The 16,437-nt window shown below is 39.8% G+C and overlaps 1 protein-coding gene across 1 annotated transcript in view; it reads left to right on the top strand.

Moving 5' to 3' along the window:
* Positions 1–750: 750 nt before the first annotated feature.
* Positions 751–16,437, top strand: part of suclg2 (succinate-CoA ligase GDP-forming subunit beta) — a 31,235-nt gene continuing 15,548 nt past the window's right edge. The window contains exons 1-9 of the mRNA XM_049733435.1: positions 751–874; positions 7,265–7,412; positions 10,654–10,753; positions 11,488–11,578; positions 12,389–12,541; positions 12,670–12,759; positions 13,389–13,485; positions 14,018–14,179; positions 14,967–15,109. Of these exons, the coding sequence (XP_049589392.1) occupies positions 752–874; positions 7,265–7,412; positions 10,654–10,753; positions 11,488–11,578; positions 12,389–12,541; positions 12,670–12,759; positions 13,389–13,485; positions 14,018–14,179; positions 14,967–15,109 (1,107 nt within the window). The 5' untranslated portion in view covers position 751. The remainder of the gene's footprint in view (positions 875–7,264; positions 7,413–10,653; positions 10,754–11,487; positions 11,579–12,388; positions 12,542–12,669; positions 12,760–13,388; positions 13,486–14,017; positions 14,180–14,966; positions 15,110–16,437) is intronic.

Below are 16,437 nucleotides of genomic sequence, written 5' to 3'. Positions count from 1 at the left end.
TTGAAATATGCCACCGCATGGCTTTTTGCTGCAAATGATCAGACTTTGCCGTTCCCGTTTCTTTCCCTCTAAAGAGTGTTTTTACCCTATCTGCAAAAAAATGCGCAACATTTGTGTGGTTGACATGTCCCCATACCTTGTTCCACTTCATTGAATTTTGCAGCAAAGTGGAGGGATGTTTTGAATTTCTACCCAGGAGAAAACTCACAGAAACCTGAACACTCCCTGACAGCACTTTGTGATTTTGCATCGAGAGGACACGGTGCACTTCAATATCTTTTCCATCTTCCTCTGTGACATTTTGTATTAAATCCCTCTCCATAGGGGAACAGGTGTCAGACTTGAAAGGTAGTTGACAGTTAGTCACATTTCAGTTGAAGGATTTAGATGTGGTCAAGGATGAAAATTTGTGAGGATTAAGCAGCTAGGGCCTCAAAGGAAGGTTTTGCTTCTGAAATAAAGTAAAAAAAAAATCAAATGTCAGAATGTGTGACTTTGAGTTTTAACTAAGTTATAAGTTTAATTATATGACAGTGTATAATCTATTTTTTCTTAAAAACACAGCAGAAGTGTCTGATAATCTATCCTAACCTATTTAACATTTGTTTTTTTCAAACACAAATGACGATTAACCAAAAAATTACATTTGAATTTGCCTATTTTTCTAGTCTTAAGCGAATTTGGCCACCCTTGCTGAGTGCGCTTTTCTCCTAGCACCGCCCCTGGGTGTCGGTGACGTGGAAACTACCACATGCTCGTGACGTCATCCTACTCGCAGTTCCGTAACAATATGGCGGCATCCATGACAGCCCGTGCTGCAACGAGAGGACTCGGTGCAGCCACGTCAAAGCACCTACTTCTTAACAAGCTGAAGGTACAGTCTCTTCTTTTCTCATCACAATGCAGATTTGCGTAATCATGTCAAATTCGATGATTGCTTGCACGATTGTGTTTTACGTTATCGCGAGTCATGCATAAGGTAAAGTTGACAGCAGGAGCGAGTTGTTGACACAACATAACATCACCATCTTATTGTCCTCTAATTGTTATAATCGTGCATTACGTGACTAGTTACACGAGGTTGTGTAAGGAAAAATGTCAGGTCATATTAATAAATGACAGTTTATCATCAGTGCATCATATGTATTGACATATGACAGGATTTAGAATGCATGTGTTCCCACTGTATATCAAAATTTGACCTTGCCATATTTTTCAGAACAGAACCGAATGTCTGAAATCTATAAGAGGAGGACAGACAGCCTCTGTTTCAGATAAGACAAAAGTGTAAAGGTCGGACGTTGTACTTTGACCAATTGTTGACTGAGTTTGGTACTTAACCAACCTGTTTGTTCTTATCACATTTACACATTGCAAATAGTTCCTGTTGCATCCTTTAAGTTTGTTCTCTACAATGATTGCAATACATTGTAAACATACTTTTCAAATGCATTGTGAATGCATTTAAATGCATCACATTTCACAGGTAAGTTACACAATTAATGTCCTTTTAAATCGGCCAGCTATAAAGATAGTCGTCTTGGAACAATTGGTCAAGTGGAATGCATGGAGTCCCAAAAAGTATTAGTTCCTTACTTACATTGTATGATCAATAAGTAAGTGCATCAAAAATATTTCTGGAGAAGCAACATTGCACATCAAACTAAATTCCATTGTCGACGAAACATTTCTTAAAAATTAGTTTTTTTGATCAGATATTTTGAATGGTATTCATCCTCAATGTAATTGTTTTTATCTTTAATCAGTTTAATTGTTTGTCTTATTTTAGATAGGCAAAATTATTGATAAACTAAAATGAAATACACAATGTTGTGAGCCCTATTAGGCACAATATTTGTCAAAATACATTCATTCAATCTAATTGAGCTTTTTTCCCCTTTTGCTTTGCACTGTTGTTGTTTTTAAATATATACATCATTGCCAATGGAATATTGGCTGACTGTGGTTCATATAACTGTCTCGGTTCAGAGGTCATGCATTCAAGATCAACAAACAGCTGAATTACTTGTAACCCAAATTCTTTCAAACCTAATAAAAGGACCTAAAAAATAATTAAAACAAAAAGATGAAAAGAGACCTTTAAAGTAACTAGCGAGTGAGTATAATGATGCTGTTGCAATCTATTTACATGGTTTGGATATTACTTCCATTTTTTTTAGGACATTTTATCATGATATCATTGTTCTGTTCGTTATCATTTTTGGTGATATGAAACTGTCAAATGTTGACACTGATGAGGTCTTGACAGGAGATGAATATCCCAAGTGCGACGTGTATGCGCTGAATGAGAAAGCGGCATATGTTCGGGTCGGAGCCAGGCGGGCATCTGGCTCCTCGTCTCGCGAGACGCTCTCTCGACAGTAATTATCGTCAACGGCACTCCAGGGACGACCTGACTCGCTCCTGCTACCTAACTGCCGCTGTACTTAATGGCACACAAGGCCATGCAACAGCTAGCCTGACACTTCCGACACAACAAGGATGCAATCAAACGTGCTGTAATGTTTTAATTCCCCGGCTGCGCAAAATAAAACATTACAGCCGGGCGTAATATGTGCACGCCGCCACAAATTCATTTTGGCAGCCACTTATAGATTTAGACACAACTTGTCAATAGGTAACTGAAATTCAATTAACTTTTTTTTGCCGCACGGATGAGCCGCTCTGCTCCTTGTGTGAATCTGACGATCGATGCACATTCGATTTTTCTTTGTGGTACGCTACTGCATATACACTGCCTCTATGTGGCCTACTTTTTGATATTTTTTTTTTTTTTGGTTGGCCTTTTTTCTCAATCATTTTGTCTTCAAAAGTGGCAGATGTTTGTTTGAAGTCTCTCTGGCGCAACGTATTTAAAAGCTTCAATCAAGTCAAGGTCTTTATGTTTATGTTTGTGTTTCTTTTAACGCCTCCATGACAATTTAAGCATAATTTATGTCTTTTTCTTCTGGGAGAATAAATTAGAATAGGTTCAAGCAATGTCGTCAGCCACCAAAGGTGAAAACGACGACAAAGCTAAAGTTCTGATGCGATAGCACTTTATAGCGACTCTTCAATGTTTCCAAAAATAGTGGAAAGGTTCTGTTTTTTCTTTTTTTTCTGTGAAAGGACTCAAGTAAAACCTCTCTCCCACAACTCACATTAGGCTGAGAATAAAGTAACAGCTAATCTATGAAAGAATTTTGCTTTCAGCAGACTTGCAGCAAGAGTCTTGACATTCAAAGAGTGTGATCACAAAATGTCACGCTAATATGCTGCAGCAGGGATGCGTACTTTGGTCTTAGGGCTGCTTCTGTTTTCAAAATGGGAACTGGAGTTCTGTACATATGGGCTTGAATGTCAGCCATCCTTTTATTCAGCCATTTATTTGTTTTCTGTACAGTTTGTTTCTGTGCACGGTCAATGAAAATTTGGAGCCTCCGATACCATCTGAAGAAAAAAAAAAAAAAAAAGGGCTAGTAACGTAATTTCTACCTCCAGTCTGCTGAGGTTAACATCCTCATTATTTGTCATGCACTGACCTTGAACCCTTTTGTCTAATTGGTGATGACAAATGGCTGCAGGGTTAATTTACCAGAATGCTCCCGACAGGGGCTTTTCCAAATGCTCATGAAATTAACACATTGCTGGTTCACTAATTCCAAGTAATTGATTTGTTCCCATTCTCATTATGATCTCGTGTATTTTCCCTGTTCATTTATCAAACCACATGTGCAGAAATTAAAGGGAATTTAATCGTGTGCACTTCCATGAGCACGGACATCAAATAGCACAGGACCGAAAAACATTCATGTGTAACATTAATGTGCTAAATAGAAAGCCATCAAACTCGTCTTGATCTCTTTAACTAAATTCGTGCTATGGCTTATGTTTCTTTCCGTGTACCGGTATTTTTTTCTTTTCGGCGCGCCCTTTATTTGAAAATTTTGCCATATTAAAATAAAAAAACATTGCATATTCCTCAATACAAAAAACATTAGTTTCATTCCTAATCAACATCGATTCACTAATGGATGCTAATTATGAGTTTGTACATTTACTATGAGTAATAAATTGTAAATTAGGGGTCAACATTAACGGTGAATCAATGGCCTGTGGCCCTTAGGGGGCAGTGTCGGGCCACCTGTAGTTCACTAATGGCGGCCGTTAAAAATTGCAAAAGGTCGACTCAGCCACTTTTGCTTATTTATGTATTCTAACCATCTACAGCAGCTACGACACCTTAAATGGCCGAATTAAAATACGAGAGACCATATTCGACATGTTTAATGTATCTAGATTCGTTTTTTGGTGTTTTTTTTCACGACGCTGTTAACGAAAACATTCAATGTGCTCGCGACAGGAGCTTGCAGTACGTTATTTAATCATCACTTTTGTAATCTGCATCATATAGTCAATATTATTCAATAGTATTACTCAATGTATTACATACAATAGGTTTTGTCTTGTATGCAATATGGAAAAATAACAATCAAATGTACAAAACCATTTTCCTTCCTATTCTTCACCTTTCAATGCACCGTTCTGCGTCCTTGCCTGTTCAAAACGAAAGTCACGCGCAAACCATGAGGGGATAGAGAAAAATGGCATCTGTCTGCGAACGACCTGTAAATAGTACAGATGAGCAGTGGAGCATGGCCTCCTGGATTTAGATCAAGTAGATTTGCATCCTGGCAGGCTCGCTCTAATCTCAAGCAGACAGGTTTAAGAATGAAAAACCTGACTGGTGTGTCTCAACAGGTATTTAGGTAATTAGCATCGTTAATAAGCTTACATCTAGGAGTCTCGTTCAAAGGCGTCATGTTTGAGGAAAGATAACAAATGTGTTAGGCACTGTAAAATTACAAAAGTGTTGCTTCGTAAATAAAATGTGTTGGGTGGCAACACTATTTTTCTTTTTGATGCAAACAATTGAGAGGCAAAAGGTTTGGGGGTCAGACCTTGCTGACCTCATGTTATGTCTCAAATACAACTAAAGTATCTTCATGGGACTTTAAAAATGCTCCGGTGAAAATTTATGGCTGGGTCGTCATTCTTTCTAATGCCCCAGGCAGGGGACATATTGATGTATAACAATGTGTACAGTTGCGTAGTAGTGCTGCCGTCAGTAGATTTATTGCTCAAAAATGACACTGTCTGGCTGACAAATTGTCTTCCTCTGATAAAGGCGAGTAAGGTCTCCTTGACTTTAATAAAATGACTTTAAAATAATGTCTTAAGGAATCCCCGCAGGCAAGCTCTGGATATAGAATGTACAGCAGCATTTTTCAAAATATTTATTTGACTGAAAATGTCTTATAGCATAATTTATAGTTAACAGCAGTTGTATTGTTGATTGTAAATGTCACACACACACATTTGACTTCTTGTGACAGACATTCCCAGTTTTAGAACCCACCAACATCTCTTAATGGTCATGTAAATTATTGAAAAGCCCTAAGCAGCTGACTAGTTACAGCAAGGCCTATTAACCTTGGTAAAGCAATATTCAAATCTAGTCGAAGCTAACTTTGTCCCTCGCGGCGAGGAAATGGAAATGTGTTCTCTCGCTGAGACAGAAGGAGAAGCTGCCCGTTGTTTGAAGTTCCTGCAAGAGATGTTTCAAGTTGAGGGGCTCTCCACCCCTCGGTTTAAAATATTCAGGACCGAGTCTCATTGAGACACCTTTGTTGACGGTGTTTTTACACAAGGCTGGGAAAGTGTGGCGAAATCATTAAGTTTGCTTGAGGGTATAAAGAAAATTAAAAAAAAAACATTTTAACGATGAAAACAGTTTGGCAGAATGCAATCTGCTTTGATTTGTTTGAGAACTACTGGGTGAATGATAGGCGGTAAATTTTCATCATTTTTTATATTAATTTTTATAATTTTTTTGTTTTATTTTTTTATTAATTTTATTATTTATTAATTTAGTAATTTTAAGAAATATTTTAATTAGTGCAAATAACATTACTTGGCAGAGGAAAAGAAACGACAAAATTCCCTCTCTAGCAACGTGGGAAATTTAACGATAGGACGAATGCGTCGAATACATCGACTCGGTGAACCGTTGCCCCGCAGGCTTTGCAGACCAATAGGTTGAAACATTGTTTTGACGGTCTAATTACTCAACAGCAATAGGAATAAAATATTAGTAATTACCTTCGTATCTGATCTATTAGTCACATTTCCCGCGTAACGCTGAGGCACACGGTCATGGTGCAGCTGCTCTCAATCGCTCTTTGCGCAGATGCAACGGTGACATAATGAGAGGCTTTGCTGCTCATAAAAAGGATTTTACCATCTGTCCACGCCTTGTTAACAAGCCACACGACCATTGTACATATTCAGGGTTATTTAATAATTTATACTACAGTAATATTGTTATTTGGACACGTAACAAAACAAATTGACAAGAGCATTTTCAGTGCTGAGCTCTCCAGCTATCATTCAACGGTCTATTTGTTTATTCCTTATATACGGCTTATCCTGTTCAGTTCACGGAAATCCTTCTGTCAATTGGTTATACATTGAAATTGAATGTTTCCCATTAAAAAAAAAACTGTGTAACTCATGGGGAGGCACCATAGGTTGTGGTTATGAGTTCAAAGAAAATCAAATAGGGGGCTTAGAACATAGCCTTGCGGAACATCCGTGGATTGGAAAAGTGTGGTAACTCGAGCTGACAAATAATAAGTCCATCCTTAGTCTTGAATAAAAGTGGATAATCACACACGTCAGTTTAGTCAAATTCCGTGGCGAGTTTGATTTTAATTGATGAAGAACTGCACAAGAGCGAATCGCTTGTGTATTTGCCACAACCTAGCTTACGATTCTTATTTCTATTCACGTAGACCGTCTCTATAGGGAAACTCCAACCTGCCTTTGTCTCTCCATCACATTTAAAATTCAATCTCTTTTTAATAGCGGCAGCTGGAGCTGACAGGGTCTGTGTCTGCTGATGGTGCAAATAGCTCAAGAGCTGTCCCGGCGCTCAACCTGACTTAACGCCTCATTACTGGAAAAAGGAGAACGAGACATGTTTGGAGGTAGCAGACAAGACGGAGTCAGGGAGTGGAGAGAGGATGTAGTCTGTGCAATACTCAGTAAGATAAAGACACGTGTACTGTGATAGAGCTTTTTTCTGACACAGCGGAGGGGGGAAATGTTCTTGTTCGAGATTGTGTAGATTTGCAACTTTATCTTGCGCTGTTTTAACTACATTAGGTCTCGTCCTGACATTCCGGCTGCTTTCCTTTATCAGCTTCAACGCAATTGGCTGAGTCCTAAACGATGGCTGAATCTTCAAGAGTACCAGAGCAAAAAATTGATGCAAGACTGCGGCGTTGCTGTCCAACGCTTCTTTGTCGCCGACACGGCCTCCGAGGCCTTGGAAGCTGCCAAGAGATTAGGTGAGTAGTGGAAACACACATTTGTGGGGTAGGATTATTAATCAAAGTGCTACATTGTCACCATGATTAATTCACGTTTACATTTATAATAGATGCATTTTTTTTCTGTGCATTCTATTATAGTATCCTATAAAAATCTAGAAATTTCTAAATAAAATGTTTATAATACTACTTATCATCGGATTCATTTTTTTGGGTAATCCTGCCTCAGGACAGGAAAAGATATTTGATCTGAAAGTAATAATTTAATGACATCACTACTTCCAAATGATTGCCAAAAACAATGATGTAGAGTGAAAGTGTATCGCAGCCGTCCCATTTAGCTTGCATGACTCTTTGGCCGCGCTGTTGTGAATAATCAGAGATGAAGTTTCATCAAGATTAATCATGTCTTCCAAATTTGTCGCTAATGCATCGCAGCCTGTTAGTTTTGTTGTTGTTGTTGTTTCAGCTTGATGGCCGTGCCTTCTTGTTTCTTCATCATGGCACTCAACCGAATTAATTGTTTTAACAGCCTCTCATGTTCAGTTTTTTACACATGGCATGGCTTTCGTTTGCATTTCTCTTCTTTATAGCTTATTTTAACCCTTGCATGATACGATTTGGATCATTACAGGCGTAGTTTTAGCCTTTTGTGTGAAAAGTTAGGAAACCATTATAGAGTTTTAGCAGCAGTTCTAATTTTTTTTCTCTATGTATATTGCATGGCTGCCTGGACCTCCACTTAGTCCATAAACCTTCTTTTGTTGTTCCAACTGTCCCCACTGAAAAACACTTCAAGCGCCTTTTTTTTTTTCTTTCTAAATGACTTTCATCTTACGCTTTCACAAAAGAAGGCAGTTGTCTCTGGTGAAAAGTGCTGACAGTAGCATTTAGTGGTGCTGAGTAGAGTTGGCTTAACCACAGCCCTTTGTCAGAAGTGCTGAAGGATAAGACGAGCGACCCTCTTATAGCTTTGTGCGTTTGCGAGCGTGTTGTTGTGCCTTTCTTTGTGTGTAGGATGGAGAACGTTATGTCCTCTTCTTGATGGTTTACTCCACAGGTGTCAAACTCAAGGCCCGGGGGCCAGATACGGCCCGCCGCATCATTTTATGTGGCCCGCGAAGACAAATTGTGCGTCAAATTCGTGTGTCATTACTAGAATTGCAAATTGTCTTCACTTTTAATATCTTTTTTTTTCAATATTTGATCAGTTTTTACTCGTCTGATTTGAAAATGAGTTATTTGTCAGTTTGTTTTCTCGCTTTTACTGGATATAATATGAGGTGCTCATATATTTATTTGGGTTGACAGTCATAATGGCCCTCCGAACGAAGCTATGACTACAATGCGGCCCGCGAAAAAAAATAGTTTGACACCCCTGATCTACTCGATTTTTGGAACCATTTGAAGTTTCACAAGACAATGACGTAAAACTCCATTTTGTGCTGTTACTTTACTGTCGATGAAATAGTAAAGCAACTGCAGTGCGACTAGTTGTAGGCAATTCAGTGTAACATAGGATATGAATAAATTGAGTGCAGTAAGGGATTGCTGTGCTTCACCGACATATTCCCCTGAGTGCTTGCATGGACAGAGCGGCTCTTCTTCCTCACGAGTACTCACCTGTGACAAAACAAGACAGATAGTATTGCACATCCGTCCATTGTGGCAAATGCCTGATTAGGAGAAAGGGTATTGGAGGCTGGAGATATAATTAAAGTGTCTGAAACAAACGAAAAGGATAAAAAAAAATATGGAACGGAGGACTCGGACAATGCGAGGGCTTACACACGCATGGACACACACGGTTTAAGGGACTCTCATCGAACCTGCTGTTACAGCAGAAATGAGCTTGCTCTTAAGACTATCCTTTTGAAAAAGCCCTGATTTTCTAAATTGTCCTAACAGCTGTAAATAGGCTTTGCAGGCTAAAGGCGCCCGTCTCTCTCGGAGATGATTTTTGTAAGCAGCTTAGTGTTTCCACCTCCTCATTACGCACGCTAACCTATTCATGTGGAGGGTGAGACATGGAATTATTTTAGACACACATCCTCCTCTATCGAATTAGCATGATGCTAATGTGCCAGCAGAAGTCAACCTGAGACTTGTTTCCATGGTGCCTGGCATGCATGGGAAAGTGTTTAGGAATTCAATTTTACTCGGTGAAATGGGGAAATGTGACTTGAAATATATTCAGAAATATAATTTCAACCCTTAGATATGATCTGTTAATTTCTTTACAGCCATAATTATTTAGAATAGTGCATTTTAACGCACAGATTTTTCTGTTATCATTGGAAGGTTTGCTTAATAATATTTTAAATTATTCTCTAACAGACACAACCACGTGATTTTCACTTGTACTTCATCCGGCAGCTATTTCATTCTGCCCCCGGTTTAAAGCTCAAATTGTTTCCGCTGTCTTCCTCTGCTGCTCATGCCCGCAAGATACTATTTCATCTTACTTGGAACTCTTTTTAATTTTGCACTTGTTATTAACACTGATGCCTCCTCTCAAACCTCCTTTTGTGTCTAAGTGCACCTTTTCTCCTTCTTTTTTAGTATCCAGGCTTTCAGACTATGAATAGCGGGTCTCACTAATGCAATGTTAGTTTAATCCGCGCCATCTTGCCAGAGACTATTTTCTTTTGTACCGCTAATGATTTTTTTTTTAGGGGTCTCTGACTTCCCAAGTTGTGTCTTCATGCTCTCCTTAATTTACTGACATAGTATAGGCTTGTTTCTTGCCTCCAGGGTCAAGGTGTCCATCTCGCTGTCCACCACCCCCACCCCACCAATTTGACGAGAGCCTCTTGTCAGTGGCTGAATTTGTCCACTTAGATCACGATAACCTTGCCTGGAACCATCAAGAGTACCAACGCTATTTAAATTGGGCTATTGTAGGGTGAATGCTGAAAAGAGAGCTGAATGACATACGATGAATTTTCAGCTCTTGTCGGGTAAATGTGACACCAAAGGTTATTTTGTATGAGAGAAAGGTCAAGGTTTCTTAAATTGCATTCTTTTGAGAATGTTCCCTTTATTCATGTACAAAAGTGCATTTTTACATTGCATGGCGTTGGATTTGTGTACTGAATCAAAGCACGTATAGTCATCGGTGTCACTGAAGTAAATATTGTATGTTCCACATATTACATTTCTTTTCTTTTTTTCTTCCTACAATGGGATGAGTAGCACGCTCAAGGGGTACTAAAGGTGCGAAACGTCTAGTGCATTATGTGTCCGTCTATTGTTGCAGATGCCAAAGAGATTGTGCTAAAAGCTCAGATTCTGGCTGGTGGGAGAGGCAAAGGTGTGTTTGACAGCGGCCTCAAAGGCGGAGTACATCTAACCAAGGAGTGAGTATGTTCTTTGCTTGACATAAACACATGCAGTAGCCAGGATTATTTGAACTGAAAATAAGACTATTTCTTTTTTTATGCCATGACCTTTCGTTTTACTCACAAATGTGGTTTTGACGCATGGGAGAGTTTTCCTCTGTTAAGGCTTTGCGGAGTCACAGAGTTTGATTTTTGCATGTTCAATTTATTTAAATTAAAATGAGTGTGGTGCATATTTTTCACTGTTCTTTGTATTTGATTATTTCTTTGATTGTTTTGGCTGTTTCTAAATTAATAAAAAGTTTGCTGGTCCGTCCATACATCTATTTGCGGATTTTACACACTTTAATTAGTTGCGATGAGGTCGTTACCTTGTTGTTGTTTTTTGATTCATTGCAAATCATTACATTTTTAATGTTTGCAACGAGAGTTGAATAATTTAGAGTGCATCTGTACTGCAGAATATGCAGAGGGAAACCGAAATGGATTGAGTACTCGGCTTTCTGTGATAATCACAGCTTTATTTCTTCTTTTCTATTCATTCATAAATCCGGCTCTTTCGAAGCAATCCTTGCATGCAAAATAAAAATGAGTTTCATTGACAGTACTGCATAGAGGAGATATACCGAAGTTTCCGTCACTCGTCGTATTCTCCATTGCTTGACGCCCGCATTTAATATGAGTTGAACTCGTTCTCTAATCCTCCATAATGTATTCCGTGCGTGGCAACTGTGTTATCGTCTTTCCCGTAGCCCCGCAGTTGTCGGTGAGCTGGCTAATAAGATGCTGGGTTTCAATCTGACCACCAAGCAGACGCCGAAAGATGGAGTGAAAGTGAAAACGGTAAGTTGCTATCCAGCGAAGATAACGATAACAAGACGGTACTTGCACTCCGCACATTATTATGATGTGGGCCTCATCTTGAGCCTTCTGACAAACTGGACCTCTTGAGAGTTTCCACGAAAATCGTTATTGTTAGGCATCACCAGCAAGTATGGAAGGTCTGGGTAAGTGTAGTACTTTTAGTCTAAGCTTGGCCAATCATACGACAGCCAGAGCTTAGTTGTCAACCTTCCGATGAAGCTTGAATCTACTCCCAGACCTCACCGCGCTACCGAGCAGAGAATGCCATTCAGCGGGAAACAGCACTTGTGCATCAGCCACATGGATTTGCTGTCAGCGCTGATAGAGGATTGTGCAGAGGTGATGAGAGAGGCATGGGTAATATTCTCGTGGAATAAGCCGAGATAGAGAAACAAGTAGAATTGAGAGGGTTTGGTTTTAACGAAACAATATAGGACAGAGGTGAACCGCAAAGCGAATTACTGTTAAGAAGTCCACTTATAGCACTAAATGAATACTCTCTACACACTAAAGACAGATAAGGCAGTCCTTCCTATTTTAGGAGGTGATGAGTTGGGAGCAAAATAAAGTCGTGTCTATAAACCTAACCACTCCTGTCCCTCAACTGATTTCCCAAATTTGCCTCCCTGATCTCATTATTTCTTCAAAGTGATTCCGCCGAGTTTTTTCCGGTGTTTACAATTCAAATGCGGTAACTTGCAAATGCATTGAGTGTATTTACCACAGTCAAAGGGATTAGCTAACCAAAGTCCATCCGTCAATCACATCTCCCATTTTCCTCATGTGAAGGTGATGGTTGCCGAGGCCTTGGACATAACCAGGGAGACCTACTTTGCTATTCTAATGGATCGCTCCTGTAACGGTCCCGTTATGGTTGGAAGTCCCCAGGGAGGTATGGATATTGAGGAAGTAGCAGCTAGCACACCAGAACTCATTTTTAAGGTATGTCATTTGTGTTTAACAATCCACATACTCGTAAAAAGAGCAATTTATAATCCATAGTCGGGCATTTCTTTCTTCAGTGTTTGAGTTGCTGTCACCTTCTTTCACTTGTGCCCCAATTCTGACAGGAAGTCATAGATATATTTGAAGGTGTACAGGACGACCAGGCAATTCGCATGGCAGCTAATTTGGGCTTCAAAGGACCTCTGCAGAGACAGGTAATAAGCACAGTAAGGTCTTTACTCTGTAAAGTCCTAACAAAGTGTGATGCAGAGCCACTGATGTATTGTAAAATATGGACGTGCTCTGTGTACCCAAAGACAGCTGCATGATTATTTATAGACCAATCAAACTTGATATTATTAGTTTTCAGATGTGTGCTGTGAAGTGTCAACGCATTCGGCGTGCTTGCCAGAGGGGTCAACTGTCACATCTGGTGGTTCTGAACAGTGCTTTGCAAATGGTATTTCCCTAGGTTGTGTTTGGAGGGAGGAAGACACTTTATTGTATTTCCTAACCCTTGGAAAAAGCAAGAGCGTAGTTTGTGGTTGTCTGGATGTGAGCGAGACATCAGTTGTGTGAGTGCACGCAGTCCACCTTGTTGAAAATAAAGTAATATATGAATAATGTGAAATCGACAATCTGGCGCCGAACTGTATTTGTTTCCTTTTGTCCAAATCAATTGATTACCAGTACTTGAAATTCCCCCAAAACCAAATCAGACAGTGTGACAGTGAAGGTGATCTGCCATGTTTTGTTGCGTGCGTTGGAGGCTGATTGGTCTTGGTCGGGCCGGCTGCTCAGATCTGAACCATCGGGTAATTATTTTCCTCTATGGACTTTGCAGGCAGCAGATCAGATTAAGAGGCTCTATGATCTCTTCTTGAAAGTCGACGCCACTCAAGTTGAAGTCAACCCTCTCGGAGAGACTCCTGAAGGACAAGGTACCTCCTTCCTATCGTGATTTAAATACAGTTGTTTTTGAATGTTTTTATTTTTTTTGTTACATGGGTTCTTTATGTAGACATTTCAAAGGTCATGCATTCCAAATATTTATTCTGATGTACTGATGCCTTTATTTTTGTTGCTGTACTGTTTTCAAAGAAATTCCTGAGACTAACGAGCGAATATTTTGCTTGCTGTCTTTTGTAGGTAGCCTAATGAATATGGCCTCTTTGAAATTAAATCTTTGAAGTGTAAAGAAGATGTCCACGAGGTCTACTATAATGGTCGACTTTATCCCTTCCAGGCAGCGAGGAAGGCACCGAGCCACAATTTATTCAGACGCTAACCTCTGAAATAATTTATTCAAACAAGCCACGGGGAAACCTTTCATTTTGTTAATTTCAGTTTTTTTGAATTTATAATCACCCGTCTGCATGTGACGTCCTTTCATTTTTCCTGCATCCCACATCAGGTGCTTTTGTCACAGCTTTTTTTTTTTTTTATGTCCCTCCTGTCTGCTTACATGACCAGTGGTGTGCTTTGACGCTAAGATCAACTTTGACGACAATGCCGAGTTCCGTCAAAAGGCTGTCTTTGCCATGGATGACATGACTGAGAGTGACCCCACAGAGATGGAAGCAGCCAAGTGGGATCTCAAATATATCGGTCTGGATGGGAACATTGCCTGCTTTGGTATGGAAGCAACACAGCATATGAAAAGTCTACACACCCCTGATCAAATGTTAAAAAAAACGTCATTTCAAAATTTGTTGACCATGATTTCGTTGAATACAGTAGATCATCTTAAATGTAAAAAAAAAAGGAAATTATTTATTTTATTGCATTTTTACATCACAGAAAGCTACATTTAACGGTAGTGTAGCGACTCTTTATATCCGCCGTATATCTTAAATCCCTCGGGACGCAGTTAAATCCTTGCCAAAGTAAAGGCACTCTGGGCTCTCCTCTAATCCACATTACAAGCAGTTTTCTGAGGACTCCAGAAGGGATGCCACCGTAACCAATGTGTTCTAATTAGTGATAATCCACCCAGAAAGTCTCTTGTGAGCCGGATTGTTAGCGTTCTCATTAAAGGCCCACATTATTGTCATAAATCAAAGCTTTTACAGACTACAGCAGCACCAACAGGTGCACTTTCTTCATACCCCGTTGGCCCGTAAACGCAAATATTTTCTCTTAGCTTTCCTCATCAATCCACGTACGCGCCTGCCCCCACCTGTAAAAGTAAGGAACGCTTTTAGGGCCCACTTACAATAAGATGTTAATAAGCCACACTAGCGACGTCTGTATGATTGAATTTATATTTGGGGTGAGGTGTCAATCTGCGAACACAGTTAGAGTTTTGTTCTCTTGGCTCAAGTTGTTGTAAAGCCAAACAACAACTCATTAGTTTGACCTACATTTCAATTTTAGTCTACCGATATAAAGTCCACCATGCTTTTTTTTTTTCCACTTGTAGTGAATGGAGCTGGATTGGCTATGGCCACATGTGACATCATTGACCTGCATGGAGGAAAGCCAGCCAACTTCCTGGATCTTGGAGGAGGAGTCAAAGAGAGGCAGGTGTACGAGGCTTTCAAGCTTCTTACAGCTGACCCCAAGGTAAGATCAAAACATCATTAAAAAAAAAAGAAAAAAGATGCATTTCCCCGAGTAGCACATCTTTTTTTCTTTTCAACACACATTTTACCTCTCCATCTCCCTCCCTCCTGTTTCGCTGGCTTTAATGTCTCAAGCTCATTGTGTTGAGAGAAGAGCAAGTGACCTGACTGAATAGCAGCGATGACAAAAGCCCCTTTCTGTTTCAAAACACTGCCATCGGAGCATTTATTGCCTTAACCGTTATTATATGCTGGAAAAAAAATAGAGGCGGAAAAGCTGAGAAAATTGTCCTGCTGGGAAAACATGTTTAGAAGTATTGTCAGTGGAAAATATTGTTTGTTTGATTCTGTCAAGTAATGCTGGAACAGGTTTTTCCATCTTGGGTCAGCAACAGACGAGTCAGGTTTTTATAGTTAGACTTCTAGCGTGCTTACAGCACACGGATTTGTTTTCCAGACTTGCTTCATATAGGAATGTTTGCGCGCCAAATACCTGAATGTGCACTTGATGTCACCTGTAGGCAAGATGCTTTTTGAAGACGGAAAATACCAAATAAGCCTTTTATTGCCTTGTGCCGCTGCAGTCAAGAAAGTGACAGATGGATGTTTTGTCCAACTCAAGATCCATTTTGTTTTCAGGGCTGAAGGCTGTTTTCTGAAATGTTATAGGCTTGAGTAAATAATGACATTTGTGAAGGATGGCAAACATCATCAGATACTCAGATGCCGTTTATATGAAGTGTGCTTACAAATTCCAACTCAGATGTCAAAATATGTATTAAATGTGCAAGGCGAGATGGATTTTCTCTGTTTAATTTTTACTCCGGGGGAAAATATGTTTTTTAAAAAAAATCACAAATGGGGCAGCCATTTTTAGGTCTTTTACGAGATTCCGACTTTGCCAGTGACTTTATCTACTGATAAGAGCTCGCTTCACCCGATGAGTCATGATACCATTAGAAAGCTTACAATGGAAAACACATACCCCAATCACACGTGCGGGAGTGTGTATGTTCATATTATCCGTCAGAGCCCACACAAATTCCAAGTCTTGGAACACACAACCTTTCATCACAAGCTGGCTTTTTTCAAAGGCAAAAATCACCACTGCGCCCGAAACGCACGGCCTGTGGGAGGTGCCCGGTCCCCCGTGTTGTAAACATAAGCAATGCAAGCCAACAAGAATGGAAGAAAGCAACCTGCCACCAATAATTGAGTTCATTCCCAATGCGTACGATATTAGACAAGGTCCAAATATGGGCCTGGCCGTGAAGGGGCCACGTATTTAGTCCGGCCAACAATCTGCCATCGTGACAGTTAAGTCTGTGG

This window comes from Syngnathus scovelli, chromosome 11 (assembly GCF_024217435.2).
Source record: "Syngnathus scovelli strain Florida chromosome 11, RoL_Ssco_1.2, whole genome shotgun sequence".
Classification (NCBI taxonomy): Eukaryota; Metazoa; Chordata; class Actinopteri; order Syngnathiformes; family Syngnathidae; genus Syngnathus; species Syngnathus scovelli.
Note: the sequence above shows the minus strand (reverse complement) of the source record. Positions and strands in the feature narration are given on the sequence as shown.